Source organism: Schistocerca gregaria, chromosome 1, assembly GCF_023897955.1.
Source record: "Schistocerca gregaria isolate iqSchGreg1 chromosome 1, iqSchGreg1.2, whole genome shotgun sequence".
NCBI lineage: Eukaryota > Metazoa > Arthropoda > Insecta > Orthoptera > Acrididae > Schistocerca > Schistocerca gregaria.
This window is the reverse complement of record NC_064920.1, coordinates 997,821,848-997,842,827: the sequence shown is the minus strand read 5'-3', so window position 1 is coordinate 997,842,827 and position 20,980 is coordinate 997,821,848. Positions and strand designations below refer to the sequence as shown.

At 43.3% G+C, this 20,980-nt stretch overlaps 1 protein-coding gene across 1 annotated transcript in view; it reads right to left on the bottom strand.

Annotated features, from left to right (window-relative positions):
- Positions 1 to 20,980, bottom strand: part of LOC126312183 (phospholipase B1, membrane-associated-like) — a 147,996-nt gene that overhangs the window by 16,353 nt on the left and 110,663 nt on the right. Inside the window, exon 6 of the mRNA XM_049992239.1 lies at positions 1,066 to 1,220. Within this exon, the coding sequence (XP_049848196.1) occupies positions 1,066 to 1,220 (155 nt within the window). The remainder of the gene's footprint in view (positions 1 to 1,065; positions 1,221 to 20,980) is intronic.

The window sequence follows — 20,980 nt, the reverse complement described above, 5'->3', positions numbered from 1 at the left end:
CCCGATAGAGCACTTGTGGCACGAAGACGGAGTGCTTTGCTTATTTAATTTGAGGTATATACTGTAAAGAAGTGAATGATCCTTAAGGAAACAAATAGTCATCAAAATAGAGAATACAACTGACCGTAAATTATTTCAATGAGAGTATTCTCTAGTAATGAAGCTGATAAAAGAACTTCTTGTCCACATAAGTATCTGCCTGCAATGATCATTGGCTTCCTACTATACTTTACAGATAGTAAGTGCTTTTGAGAACCAGTTGTTGGCAAAACATTTAATATCACTTCTTTGTTGTTCTTGTCAAATGCTTGGTAAAGTATACTACTGTCTCGTGTCCTCTAATCAAAAATAGAATTTCAATATCTAGTAAAGTGAATACCAATCGTTAACTTTCTTTATGAACAATGCTATCACTTGGTACAGCTTTGCCTAATTAGGCTGGAGATCGCTTCTTTTTCGTAATTACAGATACTTGGTTCGATTTCCATTTGTTTTGATATTGTCTTAACCATTAGTACACAGTCATGGTCATCCAGAATGAGATTTTAACTCTGCAGCGGAGTGTGCGCTAATATGAAACTTCCTGGCAGATTAAAACTGTGTGCCGGACCGAGACTCGAACTCGGGACCTTTGCCTCTCCCGGGCAAGTGGTGAGCACTTGCCCGCGAAAAGCAAAGATCCCGAGTTCGAGTCTCGGTCAGGCACACAGTTTTAATCTGCCAGGAAGTTTCAGTCATGGCCATATCTAATTTGTTTCACAGATGTAACATTATCGGTACACTGCTAATTTCGTAGTTGCCAGTTGTTTTACACGCTCTTCCCAAATACTTTTTCAGTTTGTTTAATTACTGTAGCAGCTCGGTCATCTTAAAATGAAGCGACCTACAAGGTGGAATCGTTTTCTAAATAATTACACAATTCCCCTGGTCCTTGAATACAGGTGTCTGGAGTACGAGAGGGTTTAGACTCGACAACCTGAGCTTCACCTTCGTAAGATATAAAAGATGGAGCTTCCAGTGCGACTACTTTCCATTGTTGTTGTCGCGCTCGGCGAGGGCACTCACCACGTCGAGGTCGGCCTGCTGCCAGCGGGACATGATGTCGAAGAACTGCTGCCGCTGCGCCTGGAAGCGCGACCCCATCAGGCAGGGGCACTCCACGTGGTGCGTCAGCCAGCACCTCCCGGGCATGTCCTCGGCTTCCACCAGGATCCGCAGATCTGTCAACACGCACACACTCGCATTCTATACTTTGTGCCGACGATTTAAGTTCTCCAGTTATTGTCAGCCAGCATACGGAAAAGTGAAAAAAGTTACTTCCATTATTCCACCAATTTTTTATTCACTATGGACTTGAACACCATGATAATACGTAACCGTCTAGGATTTGGTTATAGGGAACCCCAAAGAATGGACGGAGATCCGAAATGTGAAATAGTTTGGGTGAAGGTCACGGTTAAAGCAGGTTCAAACATGGTAACTGGATGTCTGTATAGACCCCCTGGCTTAGCAGCTGTTGTGGCTGAGCACCTGAAGGATAATTTGGAAAATATTTAGCGTAGATTTCCCGACAATGTTATACTTTTGGGTGGAGATTTTAATTTACCAAATATAAACTGGGAGACTCAAAGGTTTAAAACGGGTGGCAGAGAAAAAAAAATTCAGTGAATTTTTTGAAGTGCATTATCTGAAAACTACCTTGCGCAGTTAAACAGAGAACCGACTCCTTGTAAGAGCTTACTAGGCCTTCTGGTGACAAACAGGCCCCAACTATTTGAAACAGTTAACGCAGAACAGGGAATCAGCGATGATAAAGCGGTTACAGCATCGGTGATTTCAGCCGTAAATAGAAATATTAAAAAAGGTAGGAAGATTTTTCTGTTTAGCAAAAGTGGAAAAAAACAGATTTCAACACAAAAAAGTTTTATCTGAAGTACAGATAGTGTTGAGGATCATGGACAAAGTTCAAAACCATCGTATAATATGCAATAGACGAGAATGTGCCAAGTGAGATCGTAAGAGGTGGAAAAGAGCCACCGTGGAACAACAACCAAGTTAGGAAACTGCTACGGAAGCAAAGTGAACTTCACACCAAACATAAACATAGCCAAAGCCTTGCAGACAAACAAAAATTACGCGAAGCGAAATGTAGTGTGAGGAGGGCTATGAGAGAGGCGTTCAATGAATTCGAAAGTAATATTCTATGTACTGCCTTGGCAGAAAAACCTAAGAAATTTTGGTCTTATGTCAAAGCGGTAGGTGGATCAAAACAAAATATGCAGATACTGTGACCAAAATGGTACTGAAACAGAGGATGACAGACTAAAGGCCGAAATACTAAATGTCTTTTTCCAAAGCTGTTTCACAGAGGAAGACTGCACTGTAGTTCCTTCTCTAGATTCTCGCACAGATGACAAAATGGTAGGTATCGAAATAAACGACAGAGAGATAGAGAAACAATTAAAATCGCTCAAAAGAGGAAAGGCCGCTGGACCTAATGGGATACGTGTTCGATTTTTCACAGTGTACGCGAAAGAACTTGACCCCCTTCTTGCAGCGGTGTGCCGTAGGTCTCTAGAAGAGCGTAGCGTTCCAAAAGATTGGTAAAGGGCACAGGTCATCCCCGTTTCCAAGAAGGGACGTCGAACAGATGTGCAGAACTATAGACCTACATTTCTAACGTCGATCAGTTGTAGAATCTTAGAACACGCATTATATTCGAGTATAATGATTTTTCTGGAGACTAGAAATCTACTCTGCAGGAATCAGTATGGGTTTCGAAAAAGACGATCGTGTGAAACCCAGTTCGTGCTATTCGTCCACGAGACTCGGAGGGCCATAGACACGGGCTCCTAGGTAGATGCAGTGTTTCTTGACTTCCGCAAGGCGTTTGATACAGTTCCCCACAGTCGTTTAATGAACAAAGTAAGAGCATATGGACTACCAGACCAATTCTGTGATTGGATTGAAGAGTTCCTAGATAACAGAACGCAACATGTCATCCTCAATGGAGAGAAGTCTTCCGAAGTAGGAGTGATTTCAGGTGTGCCGCAGGGGAGTGTCATAGGACCGTTGCTATTCACAATATGCATAAATGACCTGGTGGATGACATCGGAAGTTCACAGATTCTTTTTGCGGATGATGCTCTAGTATATCGAGAGGTTGTAACAATGGAAAAGTGTACTGAAATGCAGGAAGATCTGCAGCGAATTGACGCATGGTGCAGGGAATGGCAATTGCATCTCAATGTAGACAAGTGTAATGTGCTGCGAATACACGGAAAGAAAGATTCTTTACCATTTAGCTACAATATAGCAGATCAGCAACTGGAAGCAGTTAATTGTAGAAATTATCTGGGAGTAGGCATTAGGAGTGATTTAAAATGGAGCGACCATATAAAATTGATCATTGGTAAAGCAGATGCCAGACTGAGGTTCATTGGAGTAATTCAATGAAATGCAGTCCAAAAACAAAGGAAGTAGGTTACAGTACACTTATGCGCCCACTGATTGAATACTGCTCACATGTGTGGGATCCAAACCAGATAGGGTTGATAGAAGAGATAGAGAAGATCCAACGGAGAACAGCGCGCTTCCTTACAGGAAGCTTTACGGAGATGTTAGATAAACTCCAGTGGAAGACGCTCAGTAGCTCGGTACGGGCTTTTGTTGAAGTTTCGGGAATATACCTTCAGCGAAGAGTGAAGCAGTATATTGCTCCCTCCTGCGTATATCTCGCGAAGACACCATGAGGATAAAATCAGAGAGATTAGAGACCACACAGAGACGTACCGACAATCCTTCTTTCCACGAACAACAAGAGACTGGAATAAGGGAGAACCGATAGAGGTACTTAAGGTACCCTCCGCCACACACCGTCAGGTGACTTGCGGAGTATGGATGTAGATGTAGAATTAAAAGGAGAAATGCTGGACTTCGTTTCTAAATGTCCTTTACAACGAAAGTTTGATAGTACTGCCCTGGTTTAATTTTAGCACCACTGAAAAGTAGACTAATAGAGATATTAGTGTCAGTGGCGTTTAGAAACAGCTTGTATCTCTAAAATTGTGTCTTATGGGTCCCCTGTACAGAAAGTGCAGCTGCGTTAATCCTTCTCTTAACTATCGGGTGGTTATGATTAAATTGAATCTACTCACAGAGGTCCGTAACTCAACAAAACTTGATAAATATTCTACGGCTTTAATGCGCAACCGATTTACTCTGGAAACAGAATAGTTAGAATTATGGACACCAGGTGTGAATCCGGTGCTGTGAATGGAAGAACGAAAGGTCAAACAATTTAGAGCAATGTTGATTTTATTATTAACCGCTGTTTACGCAATATGTTTAGTATGAGCAGTCGGATACATACAACCTACAGGAATTCTACACCTGGTACTCGATTATGTCATACATAATGCGCCTGCAGATGAAGCAGCAAATATCGACCATCGGTGCGTATTGTCACCGTACTTGTCTGAACATTCCACATTCCGAACAGTGCTTAAAAATTTTCATAACTGTGAATAACAAAAAAAAAAAGCCGCTCAGTCAGTTGACTACTTCTGTCTCACTTGTCATCAGTTTGTCACCTTCGCGCTGCAGTTCGTCCTGTAAATTATAATTCGATGGTATTCTACAACTGCGGTTATCCAGGAAGGAGTGCTCAAATTGAAAAGTACGGAACTGCTTAATAACCAAACTGACTTAAATTTGCATATGTCGCTTTGGTACAAGGTAGAGAGACCAGAATGTCGTCTCCCCCTAAAAAATTTAGAGGTGTGCCCTCAGCAGGCAGGCAGGTGATACCCTCCGTCTTCTTTGACGCCCGAGGTCTGGTACTCATCGAATTCCTCGAGCAAGGAAAAACCGTTAAAAGTGACGTGCATCCTGAGGCGCTCCGTAGCCTACGCAAGTCCATCAAGAGCAAACAACCTGCGCTGCTCATGCAGGGATTGATAATGCGCGTCTACATGTCCCACAGTGGCGACGCTCAAGCGGGAGCAGGTTCAGTATCAGCTCTATAGCATGGACATGTCACCCTGCGATTCCATGTGTGCTCAAAATAGCTCTCAGAGGGAAGCGCTTCAATACAGACAACGAACTGGAGGGCAAAGTGGAGGACTGAACCCTGTCGCAGCCACAGGGATTCTGGGAACATGGAATCCTTCGGCTCGACAAATAGTGGGACAGTTCTGCTCAGACTTCTGGTGATTAATTTTGAATAAGTACTCCAACTATTCCCACAGTGTTGTTTCGAACCTTTCCCTTCTGGATACCTCTCGTATGGGTGTAGTCTCACTCTTCGTAAGTACAGACGCCCTCTTCTAGTTATCTCACACAGCCAGTGGCTTAAAGGTGGTAGAATCTGCAGCATTAGTATGATCAGGAATTACTCGTCTCTTGTGACTGTTGCGTTAGATCTTCTCCAATATGTTACATATAAGATGTTTGTGTGTGGTATCATGTATCGATGCCACCCCACGAGTGTCTAAGTTGGTAATGGAATTGAAAGTTTCCATCAGATGCCAATAGCAGTCCTGTGGGATCCAACAGATACAGTGGCGCATGTCCGCTCTCTGTTGTTGCGATTTGGGACTGCCAGTGGCAGCCAGATGCCCAGTAGTGCTTCTCTACGTGATGCTACGTGAGACTCCACACAGTCGCGGCTCCAACACCATCTTTCGTGCTATAATTCAGAGAGCCTCATCCTTGTTAACACTGAGAAAGCTGGATTCTATTTCTTGCTACATTATTTGTAATGAGTCTTCATACGCTTTGTAAAATTATTTCCTTGTCACTTATCAAGTTGCAATTCTTATCTCTAATGAAAAAAGTTAGGCTCTGAAATCCACGTTTCCGATTTTTTCTTTTTTTTCTGTATTGGAAGAATTGCCTTGAGTTATTGCTTTGGCTCTCTGCCTCAACTTTTTCTAGCAAACTGGTTAGATATATTCTCTTCTCTGCTCTTAGGATTCGCTTTGTCTCCCTTCTGATATCGATAAAATGTTCCCTTTTCTGCTCATTCTCCCTGTCAGCTAGCCACGTCTCTCTCATCTTGCTTCTCTTTTCTGTAGCCTTCTGGCATGTCTCGTTGAACCATTTCCTCTTCTTCATTATCTTCTTTCTTCCCAATATATCCTCCGCTACACTTAGTACCGTGGAATTTATTTATTTCCACCTTTCCTCCACGTTCTCTCTTCGTTCTAGTGACTCTAGGACCTCAAAGTGGTTTTTGATTTCTATAGCATGTTGTTCTTTAATGGCACTTTTTCGTTGTTTCTCAACATTCAAAGCAGGTTCTAGAGTCCCCTTCTTGTTATGCATGTAGTTGAACATGAGTTTAAGCCTGCACACAATGAGGAAGTGGTCTGACGCACAGTCGGCTCCTCTATACGACCTGGCGTCCATGACTCTGTGGCTATAGCGCTGTCCATAGAATTGTAGAAAGATGGAAAGAATACTTCTCAGATCTGTTGAATCGCCCAGACCAAGACGGGATTTTACCCGCAAACACTACAGAGGAAAGGAAAGATGAAGAAGAATGGTAAGTTAATGAAGAAGACGTGAAAATCGCAATCATAGGACTCAGAAACAACAAAGCCTAAGGGAAAGACGGAATAATATCAGAATTAATCAAGGAGGGAGGTGAGAGCTTACACTTAGAGATATATAAACTGATCCAGTTGACATGGGAGGAGAGACTGCCAGAAGAATAAAAATTGGCTATAATATGCCCAAAATACAAGAAGGGAAGCAAAATGGAATGCGGTAACTACAGAGGAATCAGCTTGTTGAATGTAACATATAAAGCTGCTGTCCAACATTATCCTCAGAAAATTGCAACCATTGATAGAGAACAACATACAGGAGTACTAAGATGGCTTTCGACCAAACCAATAGCCAATAGATCACATTTTCACACTAAGACAATTGTTTGAAAAACATTGGGAATACAATAAAGATATCTATAGCCTGCTCGTCGATTTTCAACGTGCATATGACAGCATCCAAAGGAATAGCCTATACAATGCAATGCGGGACTTCAGAATCAAAAAATGGTTGAAATGGATCTGATCACTATGGGACTTAACATCTGAGGTCATCAGTCCCCTAGAACTTAGAACTACTTAAACCCAACTAACCTAAGGACATCACACACATCCATGCCCAAGGCAGGATTCGAACCTGCGACCGTAGTGGTCACGCGCATAGAACCGCACGGCCACACCTTCTGGCACTTCAGAATCCCTGAGAAGGTAGTGAGAATGGCGCAAGCTTGTATGGAAGGGTCAAAGGCAGCAATACGTTTCCGAGGAGCCACATCAGAAACATTTCGACTGAGACAGGCCTCAGACAAGAGGATGCTCTCTCATGTGTTCTGTTCAATGTCATCTTAGAGAAAGTAATAAGAGAGTGTAGGCAACAAGAGTGGGCTGGAGTAGAGATGGACGGTAACTTCAATTGTCTCACATATGTAGATGACATAGTTCTGTAAAGTGAATCAAAGGACGTGTTGAAAGAGATGTAGCAGAAAATGGACAATAATGTACAGAAGGTTGGGCTCGAAGTGAATCGAGACAAAACTGAGTTCATGAAATTGGGAAGAAGACAAGAGCAGGTAGAATTTGTTGAGATAGATGGCAAGAGGTTTAAGAGAGTAGACCAGTTCAAATACTTGGGATCTTGGTTTAACACGAACGTAATGCATGCATTCCCTCAGGGAGACGCTTGGCTCTAAATCGATCTCAGTAAACACTAAGATGAAAATCTACAACACAGTGATATGCCCAGCAGTAATGTACGGTTGCGAAACATGGAGCATGACTGAGGAAGGAAAAAACTACTAATATTTGAAAGAAGAGTAATGAGGAAGATATGGGGACCAGTTTTAGATAACGAAGAATGGAGGGGGAGGAGAATCGAGGAAATCCACCATCTGATGCGACAACCAAATATCCTACAGAAGATAAAGTGCAAAAGAATGCAATTGGTGGGCAATGCAGCCTGTATTCCAGATGGAAGACAGGCTAAGATGGCACCAGAGGGGAAATCAAACACCAAACGCCCCATTGGACGACCAAGGCAGCGCTGGATGGACGACCTGGCGAAGGACCTAGCAGCCCTGGGAATTGAAGACACCTGGAGGAACCGGGCACAAAACAGGAAGGAATGGAGGCAATTTGTGGAAGCATCGCGTGGTCTGCAGGTCCTGTGATCACTGAATATCTATCTATCTTCATACGCTTGTAGAAACACAAGTTAAATAAATCTTCTGTTTACTGTTCTGCTGTCATGCGACAATAGTTGCCGCACAGCTCTGTTGCCCACCTCTCCTTACCATTATGCACGAAGTGTTAAACAACAGTATTGCTTTCAATGGCGTGTAAATGCATTGTCTGATCAAAAGCATCCAGACACTTGCAACAAAGCGAAACTGACCACTAGATGTCGTGAGAAGCTGTCCCGCCAGTATGAAAGGAGTCGAGGAGCATTCTGTTGTCAACAGAGAAGCAATTTCAGCAGAATTGGCCGGCAAAGAGCCAGTGAGTTCGAAACTCAACATGTCATTGGATGTTACCTGAGTAAAAAATCCATGGAAGTCTCAGAGCTTCTAAATCTGCCCAAATCGGGTGTTTGCGATTTAATTGTGAAGTGGAAACTCGATCGCAGCTAAACCAAGACAAGGTAGACCTCATGCTGACAGACGAGGACTGCTGAGAATTACACGTGGTGATAGTAAAAAATAACGTTGTGTCAGCGGGAGGAATCACTCGTCAGTTCAAAAGTGCTACCAGCAGTCCATTTAGCACAATGATTGTGCATAGGGGGACAAGAAGACTGCAGTACAGTGGTCGATCAGTTCGTCATATGCCATACATTTCTGTAACTAATGCCAAGCGATTCTTGAGGTGTTGTGAAGACCGACGCAATTGGACGTGTGTTTCATCGTGGTTTATCACGCTACCTTGGCAATACGGTAGAAGGGTTTCGATTTAGCGACTGCCAACGGAACGTCACGTTCGAACGTCCAAAGTGTTTCTCAAACTAATCGCGCTAATTAAGCCCCGGTCAATTGGCGCATTGTTCAAATGGTTCAAATGGCTCTGAGCACTATGGGACTTATCATCTGAGGTCATCAGTGCCCAGAACTTAGAACTACTTAAACCTAACTAACCTAAGGACATCACACACATCCATGCCCGAGGCAGGATTCGAACCTGCGAACCCAGCAGCTGCACGGTTCCGTACTGACGCGCCTAGAACCACTCAGCCACAGCGACCGGCACACACTCTGCCAGGCACTGTACTGTGAATACCAGAGTTAACATGTAGATGTTATGGAGAAACCACCGGCTTGCATAGTGCCTTGTTGACAACTTGGGTCCTCGGCTTGGTGTACTCTGCGCCACACTCAGACCTACTATCAGCTCTTACCTACTGTAGTCCGGATTCATCTGACTAGGCCACGTGTTTTTAATCGTCTAGGGTTTGGTAGCAAAGGCACTCGCGTCGGTCGCGGACCCCTGGAACCATAGCCCTTTAACTCCACATTTCGCCACACTGTCCTAACAGATACGTACGCCGTACATCTCACATCGATTTCTGCGGATGTTCCACGCAGTGTTGCTTGTCGGTTAGCACTGACAACTCTACGCAAAGGCTGCTGCTCTCTGTCGTTAAGGGGAGGCCATCGGCCACTGCGTTATCCATGATGAGAGGTAATGCCTAAAATTTGCTATTCCCGGCATAGCTTTGTCACAGTGGATCTAGGAACATTGAATTCCCTAACGATTTCCGACCTAGAACGAAATGCTCGTATTAAAAAAGGGTGCAAGATAGGGATTTGATCTTTCGCTGCTACTGTTCAATCTATACATCGAAGAAGCAATGACGAAAATAACAGAACGGTTCAGGAGTGGAATTAATATTCAAGGTGAAAGGATGTCAATGTGGCGATTCGCTGTTGACATTGTTGTCCTCAGTGAAAGTGGAGAAGAATTACATGACCTGTTGAAAGGAATGAACAGTATAACGAGTAGAGAATATGGACTGAAAGTAAATCGAAGATAAACGAAAGTAATGAGGAGTAGCAAAATGAGAACAGCGAGCAACTTAACATCAGGATTTATGATCACGAAGCAGAAGAACATAAGGAATTCTGCTATCTAGGATGCAAAATAATCAATGACTGATGGAGCAACGAGGATATCATAAGCAGACGAGCTCCGGCAAAAAGGGCATTCCTGGCCAAGAGAAGTCTATTAGTATCAATCACAGGCTTATAGTAGTGAAACATGGACTGTGGGAAAACCGAAACAGAGGAGAATCGAAGCGTTTGAGACGAGGTACTGCAGACGACTGTTGAACATTAGGTGGACTGATAAGGTAAGGAATGAGGAGGTTCTGCGGAGAATCGGAGAGGAAAGGAATATGTGGAAAACACTGGCAAGGAGAAGGTATAGGATGACAGGACATGTGCTAAGACATCAGGGAATAACATCCATGGCACTAGAGTGAGCTGTAGAGGGTAAAAACTTTAGACGAACACGGGCACTGGAATACATCCAGCAAATAATTGAGGACGTAGGTTGCTGTTATGAGATGAAGATGTTGGTACAGGAGAGGAGTTCGTAGCGGACCGCATTGACCCAGTCAGAAGACCGATGACTCAAAAAAAAGTAGGAAGAGAAAAACAATTTTCGAAATGAAATTTCCCATGCGACTAGCCCCAGCTACAATTCCACGTCCAAAGTCTGTTAATTCCCGTCATCCGGCCATAATCAGATCGGAAACCTTTTCACCTAAAACATCTGAGTACAGACAACTGTTCTTTAAATACACTGTCCTTTTATACTTTGGGTAACAGATCACACCGCAGTTCGCCGCCTTACCTCCGAGGATTTCTCCCGCATTCGGTGACGAAACGTCAGGAGAGAGTTTTATACTTCGACCACGGCCTATCAGCCCGGAAGTTTTATGTGAAGAGATCACACCGCTATTTGTACTTGTGCGTATCCATATCCGATGACTTTTGTCACCTCAGTATGATACCTATAGGTTGATGATGATGACGATTTTGGTTTGTGGGCACTCAACAGCTTGATTATCAGCGTCCGTACAAATTCGCAATTTTTTCACTTTCCAGTTTCGCCATTTTTCCCGAATGATGATGAAATGAAGAGGACAACACAAACATCCATTACCCGGGAGTTGAAAATCTCCGCTGTGGGTTGCGAGAACGCCTCGCCCATCAACCTTCTATTCCCATCTACACCTCTACCCTGCTGGTTTCAGCTCCTGAGGATGAATGTGCTACGTTTCCTCCAAAGACTTCCATTTATTTCACTGGTAGCGTACCCGGCAGAGCTAAAGTCGTCATAAAGGCGTAAGGTGGGCATATCCCATGCAAAAATCCTCTAATAGGATCAAATAGTGCATGCTGATTCCTGACGTTACAATTTTCGCAGAAAGTACTACCTGGCACTAAGCATAACGAAGAACCAGAAACCAAAATTTAGAAAGGTACAGCAAAACAACTTCATATTCCAGTCGTGTTTATGAAAGTTACTGATACTGACAATCAAAACTGCTGAGACTTACAGCATTTATAACCAAGATCATCCGCTTGTGCCAGACTTCCTATTTTACATAAATGGAGATCAACTTTAACTTATTCACAGAACTACAAATTTTTATTTGCAAAATAAACACCAAATTTTAAGTGGATATACGTATTACATACATGTACATACAGTCATGTGGTTTATTTTAAGCGTAGAGTCATTGTTTTCATTTATCTCTCACGAATGATCAACGTGCCCTGAACCGAGCGCTCGACAAACATCCAGGAGGTAGTTAAACTCATTCCATACTTATGCGAAAATAATGGGAGTTCCTGCATTAAGTGCCGGCCGTAGTGGCCGAGCGGTTCTAGGCGCTACAGTCCGGACCCGCGCGACTGCTACGGTCGCAGGTTCGAATCCTGCCTGGGGCATGGATGTGTGTGATGTCCTTAGGTTAGTTAGGTTTAAGTAGTTCTAAGTTCTAGGGGACTTATGACCTCAACAGTTGAGTCCCATAGTGCTCAGAGCCATTTTCCTGCATTAAGTGCTGTTACTTTGCGACTTCGTAGTTCGCCAAAATGCTTGGAATTTTTCATAGATTCCCATAAAAAATCACATTCCATGAGATCAATCAGCTGTGGATGCAACTTGGCATTACGAGATGTGTACGTATCATCGTCGAATTATTCGAGCTATATGAGTTGGGATAGTGTACTCTCTGCCAAAATCACGCTGCACACTTGTAACTAAATTGTAACATTTGAAAAGAGGACGCTAAATGTTTTTCTTTCTTTTTTGCTGTGGTTATTGCCATTTCGACTCGTCGCACATCGGGTAACGAGCGGATGAGCAAGCGAGCAAAAAAATGGTTCAAATGGCTTTGAGCACTATAGGACTTAACATCTGAGGTCGTCAGTCTCCTAGACTTAGAACTACCTAAACCTAACTAACCTAAGGACAACACACACATCCATGCCCGAGGCAGGGTTCGAACCTGCGAGCGTAGCAGCAGCGCGTTTCCGGACTGACGCTCCTAGAAACGCTCAGACGCAGTGGCCGGCTAGCTAGCGAGCAGCGAAGCGCTCCAGCTGCATCAGGTAGCCATCTACCGACAGCCAAGTGAACCAGCTACCCGCAATTGGCGCCAAGGTGAACTTCCAGCTACGATCCGTAACCCAAAACTCACACAAGTTTCTAACGTCATTCATGCGGAACAGTGGTTTCCAACTTTTCTGAAACTATTTCCTGTGAGTGTACCCAGACATTGCCTAATACTCATCCCCTCCCTACATCATCAACAACATTGACGTCCAACTGAACTTCATAATGAAAAAGAATTTTCTTTGAAAGCTTTTACATTGTAAAATGATGGAAGATAAATAATATTTAGTTTTATATTAAATCCCGAAACAATGAGTCGACGAGACAGTTGGTACTGCTTTATTCTGACAACATTATATTTGCATTTATAGAAAGATTAAGTAATTTTCAGGGCATCGCGACTGTTACCTACAACTCCTCTGCAGAAAATAAAGCTAACTATCCACAATTGCTTTCCTCACACTCTGTAACCCCATTTTAAAAACAAACACATTTATGAATGTACACTATGTCTACAGCTTGTGTACCACTAGATTCTTGGACCCTTTCTCCTGAAATAGTAGAAACTGGAAGGCTTTAGGCTGCCAATACTTCGCGTAGCAGCCGTTACGTAATAACTGCTGTATTGTGATCCCAATTAGATCGTTTATTGTAGTGAAGTAAATAATGAAGAAGTTTATGGTCCATTGTGGGAACTACATACTACTCCAAAAGGCATTTTTATGAGACATTTAAGCATATATGTGTCAATTTTACTGTCACAGTGGATGATACAAATTATATGTGCAGTAGGTGGACTATGTGTGGAACAAGGAAGATGAAGTTCATACATTCGTTTCACAGGATTTAACCTCTACCACATTGTCTCACACGTTAATGCTCGTACCTGAAATAAAAATGTAGTTATTAGTAACTTATTTAATCAGTACTACAGGTTTACGAAACACTGATGATGATAATAATAATGATCTTTTGAAAATAAGTTTCGAGACCAAAACATTACTGAATCGTTTATTTACCCTTCAGAAAATATCATTTTACCACTCAGGGGGCAGTTACCCCCACGTTGGAAACCACTGATGTAGAAGATAATGTCTTCTGTAATCAATGTTTACTTCTGAAACAGCCTATTGTTCATCTCCTAATTTGGCACCTTGCAGAGCGTCACGTAGTTAATAGAGGTGAACCTCGATGTAATCTGTAAATACAAATATGGCGCAAAAGTTCCAAAAACAACGACAGGAATTTTGTTACTCTACAAATACAGTGTGATCTATCCAGCGTGTAGGCACCACTGTCCAATGTCCCCACACTTTTCACTCTTTATAATGACTATATCATTTGTAAATGGTTGATTACATGAAAGCAAGAACATGTGAGGATACCGTATCATCACACGGCAAGATATTTGAAATCAGTTGTTAATTTAAACGGTAAAGTTAGCGATCCGGCGGGCCACAGGGTGTGTATTACAGCTACCTCCAGTTTAGTTGAGGTTATAGATACGAAATAATCTGCGATCGCAGGCAATGCTTTTCATTCTTGCCGCTTGCCACGAGCACGAGTGTGGTAGTTGCAGCGAACAAATCTGGTAGCTGAGTTCAAATAGCTGGCACTGTTAGGCGCGCCGCGCTCCGTTCAGGTCAAGTTTTAGCGCGAACGCAATCGGCAACATATGGTGTATGTGTAACGTGGCTTAGCTTTGTTTAGTTAAAGGTGCTCATAATTCTCGAGTATCCTTAATAAAACTTACAGTTTGTGATCTCTTAACAATCATTGTTGTCAGTCAACGGTGTCATCACCCGCTTCCCTAAATGATCAGCACTTGCATTAAGTTGATTATTAAATTCAAGGAGAAAAGTGAAGCAAAAACCGTCGTAATGTAACAGCCCAGCTACACAGCCTCCCCTCCCTATTCGTTGCTTATAAGAACGATATAATTTGTAAATAGTTGTCTAAATCGAGGACTTAACAAGTGATAATTTTAATTTCATCATGCTGCTAGTTGCTTATGATCTGGTCATAATGTCCGCCCCGATAACTGAGTGGTCAGCGTGACGGTTTGCCGTCCTACGGGCCCGGGTTCGATTCCGGCTGGGTCGGGAATTTTCTCCGCTCAGGGACTGGGTGTTGTGCTATCTTCATCATCATTTCATCCCCATCCGGCACGTAGGTTGTCCAATTTGGCGTCGGATGTACACTACTTGCCATTAAAATTGCTACACCACGAAGATGACGTGCTACAGACGCGAAATTTAACCGCCACGAAGAAGATGCTGTGATTTGCAAATGATTACCTTTTCAGAGCATTCACACAAGGTTGGCGCCGGTGGTGACACCTACAACGTGTTGACATGAGGAAAGTTTCCCACCGATTTCTCATACACAAGGAGCAATTGACCGGTGTTACCTGGTGAAACGTTGTTATGAAGCGTCGTGTAAGGAGGAGAAATGCGTACCATCACGTTTCCGACTTTGATAAAGGTCGGATTGTAGCCTATCACAATTGCGGTTTATCCTATCGCGACATTGCTGCTCACCTTGGTCGAGATCCAATGACTGTTAGCAGAATATGGAACCGGTGGGCTCAGGAGGCTAATACGGAATGCCGTGCTGGATCCCAACGGCCTCGTATCACTAGCAGTCGAGATGACAGGCATCTTATGCGCAGGACTGTTACGGATCGTGCAGACACGTCTCGATCCCTGAGTCATGAGGTGGGGACGTTTGCAAGACAACAACCATCTGCACGAACAGTTCGACGACGTTTGCAGCAGCATGGACTATCAGCTCGGAGACCATGGCTGCGGTTACGCTTGACGTTGCATCACAGACAGGAGCGCCTGTGATGTTGTACTCAGTGACAAATCTGGGTGCACAAATGGCAAAACGTCATTTTTTTTGGATGAATCCAGGTTCTGTATACAGCATCATGATGGTCGCATGCCTGTGTGGCGACATCGTGGTGAACGCACATTGGAAGCGTGTACTGATCATCGCCAGGCATGATGATATGGGGCGGCATTGGTTACACGTCTCAGTCACCTCTTGTTCGCATTGACGGCACTTTGAACAATTCTGAGGCGCAACAGGCCACAAAGACTGATCGTTGAAGACAGTGATGAGGATGATGACAAATACAGTATTTTATTGTAAAGACACTAAAAGTAGAAATAATAGAATAAACAATATTTCTAATTTATGACGTTTTTACATCACTTATGAAAGCACCTTAGAATGCAAATAAAGCGCTTTTCCCAGCATTGAAATACCTACTTAGGTAAATTCTGTGGAATAACAATCTTGCAATGTTGAGATCAAGGGACAAACATAAAGAGTATCATACGAGTGTTGCTGTGAGGTAAATATACTGGGTGTTTCAAAAATGACCGGTATATTTGAAACGGCAATACAAACTAAACGAGCAGCGATAGAAATACACCGTTTGTTGCATTATGCTTGGGACAACAGTACATTTTCAGGCAGACAAACTTTCGAAATTACAGTAGTTACAATTGTCAACAACAGATGGCGCTGCGGTCTGGGAAACTCTATAGTACGATATTTTCCACATATCCACCATGCGTAGCAATAATATGGCGTAGTCTCATTCAATTACCCGAAACCTTCGACAACGTGTCTGGCGGAATGGCTTCACATGCAGATGAGATGTACTGCTTCAGCTGTTCAATTGTTTCTGGATTCTGGCGGAACACCTGGTCTTTCAAGTGTCCCCACAGAAAGAAGTCACAGGGGTTCATGTCTGGAGAATAGGGAGGCCAATCCACGCCGCGTCCTGTATGTTTCGGATAGCCCAAAGCAACCACACGATCATCGACATATTCGTTCAGGAAATTAAAGACGTAGGCCGTGCGATGTGGCCGGGCACCATCTTGCATAAACCACGAGGTGTTCGCAGTGTCTTCTAAGGCAGTTTGTACCGCCACAAATTCACGAAGAATGTCCAGGTAGCGTGATGCAGTAATCGTTTCGGATCTGAAAATTGGGCCAATGATTCCTTTGGAAGAAATGGCGGCCCAGACCAGTACTTTTTGATGATGCAGGGACGATGGAACTGCAACATGGGGCTTTTCGATTCCCCATATGCGCCAGTTCTGTTTATTGACGAAGCCGTCCAGGTAGAAATAAGCTTCTTCAGTAAACCAAATGCTATATCTTTCACATCACTTGCAGCGCCATCTGTTGTTGAAAATTGTAACTACTGTAATTTCGAAAGTTTGTCCGCCTGAAAATGTACTGTTGTCCGAAGCATATTGCAACAAACGGTGTATTTCTATCGCTGCTCGTTTAGTTTTTATTGCCGTTTCAAATATACCGGTCATTTTTGAAACACCCTGTAATTATGTAGACACAACTTGAGTTTTAATGTAAATGTGAAACCATGCCTTACTTGTTATTGAATACTACTTATATTTCCTAGTACGCCGTTAAGTGCTGTTACCAACAAGACGGCACAATAGGGAGGAGCTGAGTCAGGAGTTCGCACTGTGGATAGCAGCAGGTGGATAGAGGGATTACTGATCTGTATTCTGGAGGCCGTACAGTTACGCGGCTAACGGCGGACGTCGTGCCAAGATGGCACTTGATGACCAGCATCAAGACCTTGGTACTACATACGGTTTACAGTCGCGTCGGCTCACGTAGCTCGTGAGACTATGACGGCACAAAAATGACTCCTGTGATGGAGAATAAAAATACTGTGTGCCATAGTTTTCAGTACCATCATCGTGCAGTTTCGAAGCTTAACATAGAGACTGTTATCACAAAAATGGTTCAAATGGCTCTGAGCACTATGGGACTAATGTGGATTACTTCACACTTTTCGTTATTTAGAGTCAACTGCCAATTTTCGCGCCACACAGTTACCTTTTCTAAATCGTTTTGCAATTTGTTTTGAAATTCTGATGCCTTTATTAGTCGATAAACGACAGTGTCATCTTGTATACGGGCGTGACCAGTGCTTTCTTCCAACAACTAGATACGGTTTTTTGTTCGAGGGATATACAATAGATTATAGTTAGAAGGGGGCTAAGTCAGCGGCAAATTGGGTACAGCATATGACAGTGATTCCACCAGGCCCTGGAGCTTCGTTTAATTTTAACAGTTTAGTTGCTTCTCAACACCACTGACACTAGTACTTGTTTCACTCATCTTTTCAGTAGTACGAGGATTAAATTTGGGGCAATTCTCTTGGGTTTTCCTTTGTAACGGAACATTTGAAAACGGAGTTGAGAATTTCAGCTTTTTCTTTGCTAACTGCAGTTTCAGTTTCGGTCTCATTCGTTAGGGACTGACATAACTTTGGGTGCCCCTAATAGTCTTTACATAAGACCAGATTTTCTTTGGATTGTGTGAAAAATCATTTGACAGTATTCTGCTACTGTATTCACTGAAGGCTTCAGGCATTGCTTTCTTAACAGCCAAATGCAATTTATTCAGCGCCTCTCCATGTATATTCCTGTGCTTTGTTTTACATCTATTATGCAGTAGTATTTGTTTGTTTAGATGTTTCTTTACAGTGACTGTACACCGTGGAGGGTCCCTACTATTACTAACTGTCCTTATAGGTACATATCTGTCCAATGCATAGTCAACTATCCTTTTATTCTTGAGCCATAGTTCCTCAACATCCTCCTACCCTGTACTGAAAGTATCAAGTTCCTCATTGAGATAACACAATGCTGATTCTTTTTATCTACTGTACTGAAGATATATATCTTTCTGTTTGTTTTAATTAACTTTTGTAATTCTGCTATTATTTTTACCACAATCAAAGTGGTTCAAATGGCTCTAAGCACTATGGGACTTGACACCTGAAGTCATCAGTCCCCTAGACTTAGAACTACTTAAAACTAATTAACCTAAGGACATCACTCACACCCATGCCCAAGGCAGGATTCGAAACTGCGACCGTAGCAGCAGCGCGGTTGCTGACTGAAGCGCCTAGAACCGCTCGGCTACAACGGCCGGCTGTTATCACACAATCAACATTTATAGTTTTTCTAACGCTTAAAAATTTTACTGTTGGAAGAATTCAAAAAAATGGATCTAGTATTCTTTATCTCCTTGTGGTATGCAAGTACTCTCAGTTTCTAACTTCCAGACTTCCCTGACTCGTCAAGACCGTGATAGATGCAGCCGTGTGACAGTGACAGTCTCAACGAGGGAGCTCACTCAAAGTCTCCGACACACTAGCCCACGACAGTTTCTCCTTTACTGTGGTAATACTACTCCTTAAAATCGCATTAGCTTCACATTTACCTAAGATATGTATGAACTTAGTGGACGGGGACCAAGGAGCTCTCGGGATGTTGTACCAATTCCCCTAATGAAAGGATTCGAAGTCCTGTCCTTCACTGAAACTAAAACCAAGAAACGAAGCCAGTGAGACTCACTACTCCTGTTTTGGGGAAACCTATTTTGTCCATTGTAAAGAGGAGGCAAAAGGGTGGGGTCTGTTAACCGTCGCCATTTCAAATGTACGGAGAGTGATCGTATCCTTTAGGGAAATGGCAACCAGGAACAGGAAACGACACTAGGTGCACTCGGTGTGTATGCCTGGGGTCCTAATTGAACATGTTGGCGAGGCCATTCCGGCTGCCATTGAGGGAGCAGGGTGCAACCAAGTGCAGATTGTGGCTAACAAAGGAACAAATGATGCCTGTCGTCAGAGCTCCGAGGTCACACTTGGATCATTCCAGAGATTGGCAGAAAAGGTTGAGACGACCAGCGTTGGACACGGAGTCCCCACAAACGGTATTTTCATCTTGGTTCAGAGTCGTATGGAAGGTCTAAATCAGGGACTTAAATGGTTCTGTGACAATCCTGTCTGCGACTTCCGGGACTTGCGCAAATTGTTGAGAACTGTTGGGCCACCCTAAATGGGTCAGCTGTGCACTACACGTCAGAGGCTGTTATCCAGCTAGCTGACTATGTGTGGGGTGCAGGCAGTGCCTTTTTTTAGATTAAAGGACTTCCAGTCCAGATTACGATAGTTGTTGGAAATCTAGAACTATCAGAGTAAATCAAAGAAATGCCTCTCACAATAACAGAATTAAAATCATTGTGGTTAACTGCCGAAGCATTCGGAACAAAATGCCAATGTTCGAAGTATTCCTGAAAAGCAGTAAAGATCACGTAATACTAAGTATAGAAAGCTCATTTAAACCTAAAATGAAACAATTAGATTTCTGGGGAAAATTTAACTGTATATCGAAAGGAGAACATAATGGGGAAAGGAGGTGGTGTATTTGTCTCTGTAGACAAGAAACTTAAATCCATCGAGATAGAAACTGAAAGTTTGTGTGAGATTGTTTGGGCAAGACTCAGTATCAGAGATGGGCACAAAATTAAAGCTGGATCCTTCTATTGCCCACCACATTCATCTCATGATGTAACCGAAAACTTTATAGAAAACCTCAGTTCGCTTGTACATAAGTTACACAATCATACTGTAATCATCTGTGGAGACTTTAATCGTCCAACAATCAAATGGGAAAATTACAGTTTTGTTACTAGTGCGCGTGTTAAGATATCCTATGGAACTCTACTAAATGCCGTCTCTGAAAACTACGGTACCTAAAGCAGATAGTTCGGAACCCTACCCAAGATGGAAATATATTCGATCTAATAGCAACAAATAGATCTGACGTCTACCTCCTCAACAATGTCCAGCTGAAAATAGTATCAGTGGCAGTGACATGTTCGAGCAAGCCGGCAATTGTGACCGAGCGATTCTAGGCGCTCCAGTACGGAACCACGTGGCTGCTACGGTCGCAGGTTCGAATCCTGCCTCGGACGTGGATGTGTGTGATGCCACTAGGTTAGTTAGGTTTAAGTAGATCTAAGTCTAGGGGACTGATGACCTCAGGTGTCAAGTCTAATAGAGCTTAGAGCCATTTGAACCACTTTGCTTGTGGCAACAATAATAGCAGAATTACAAAAGGTAACTAAAACAAACAGAAAGATATACACTCCTGGAAATGGAAAAAAGAACACATTGACACCGGTGTGTCAGACCCACCATACTTGCTCCGGACACTGCGAGAGGGCTGTACAAGCAATGATCACACCCACGGCACAGCGGACACACCAGGAACCGCGGTGTTGGCCGTCGAATGGCGCTAGCTGCGCAGCATTTGTGCACCGCCGCCGTCAGTGTCAGCCAGTTTGCTGTGGCATACGGAGCTCCATCGCAGTCCTTAACACTGGTAGCATGCCGCGACAGCGTGGACGTGAACCGTATGTGCAGTTGACGGACTTTGAGCGAGGGCGTATAGTGGGCATGCGGG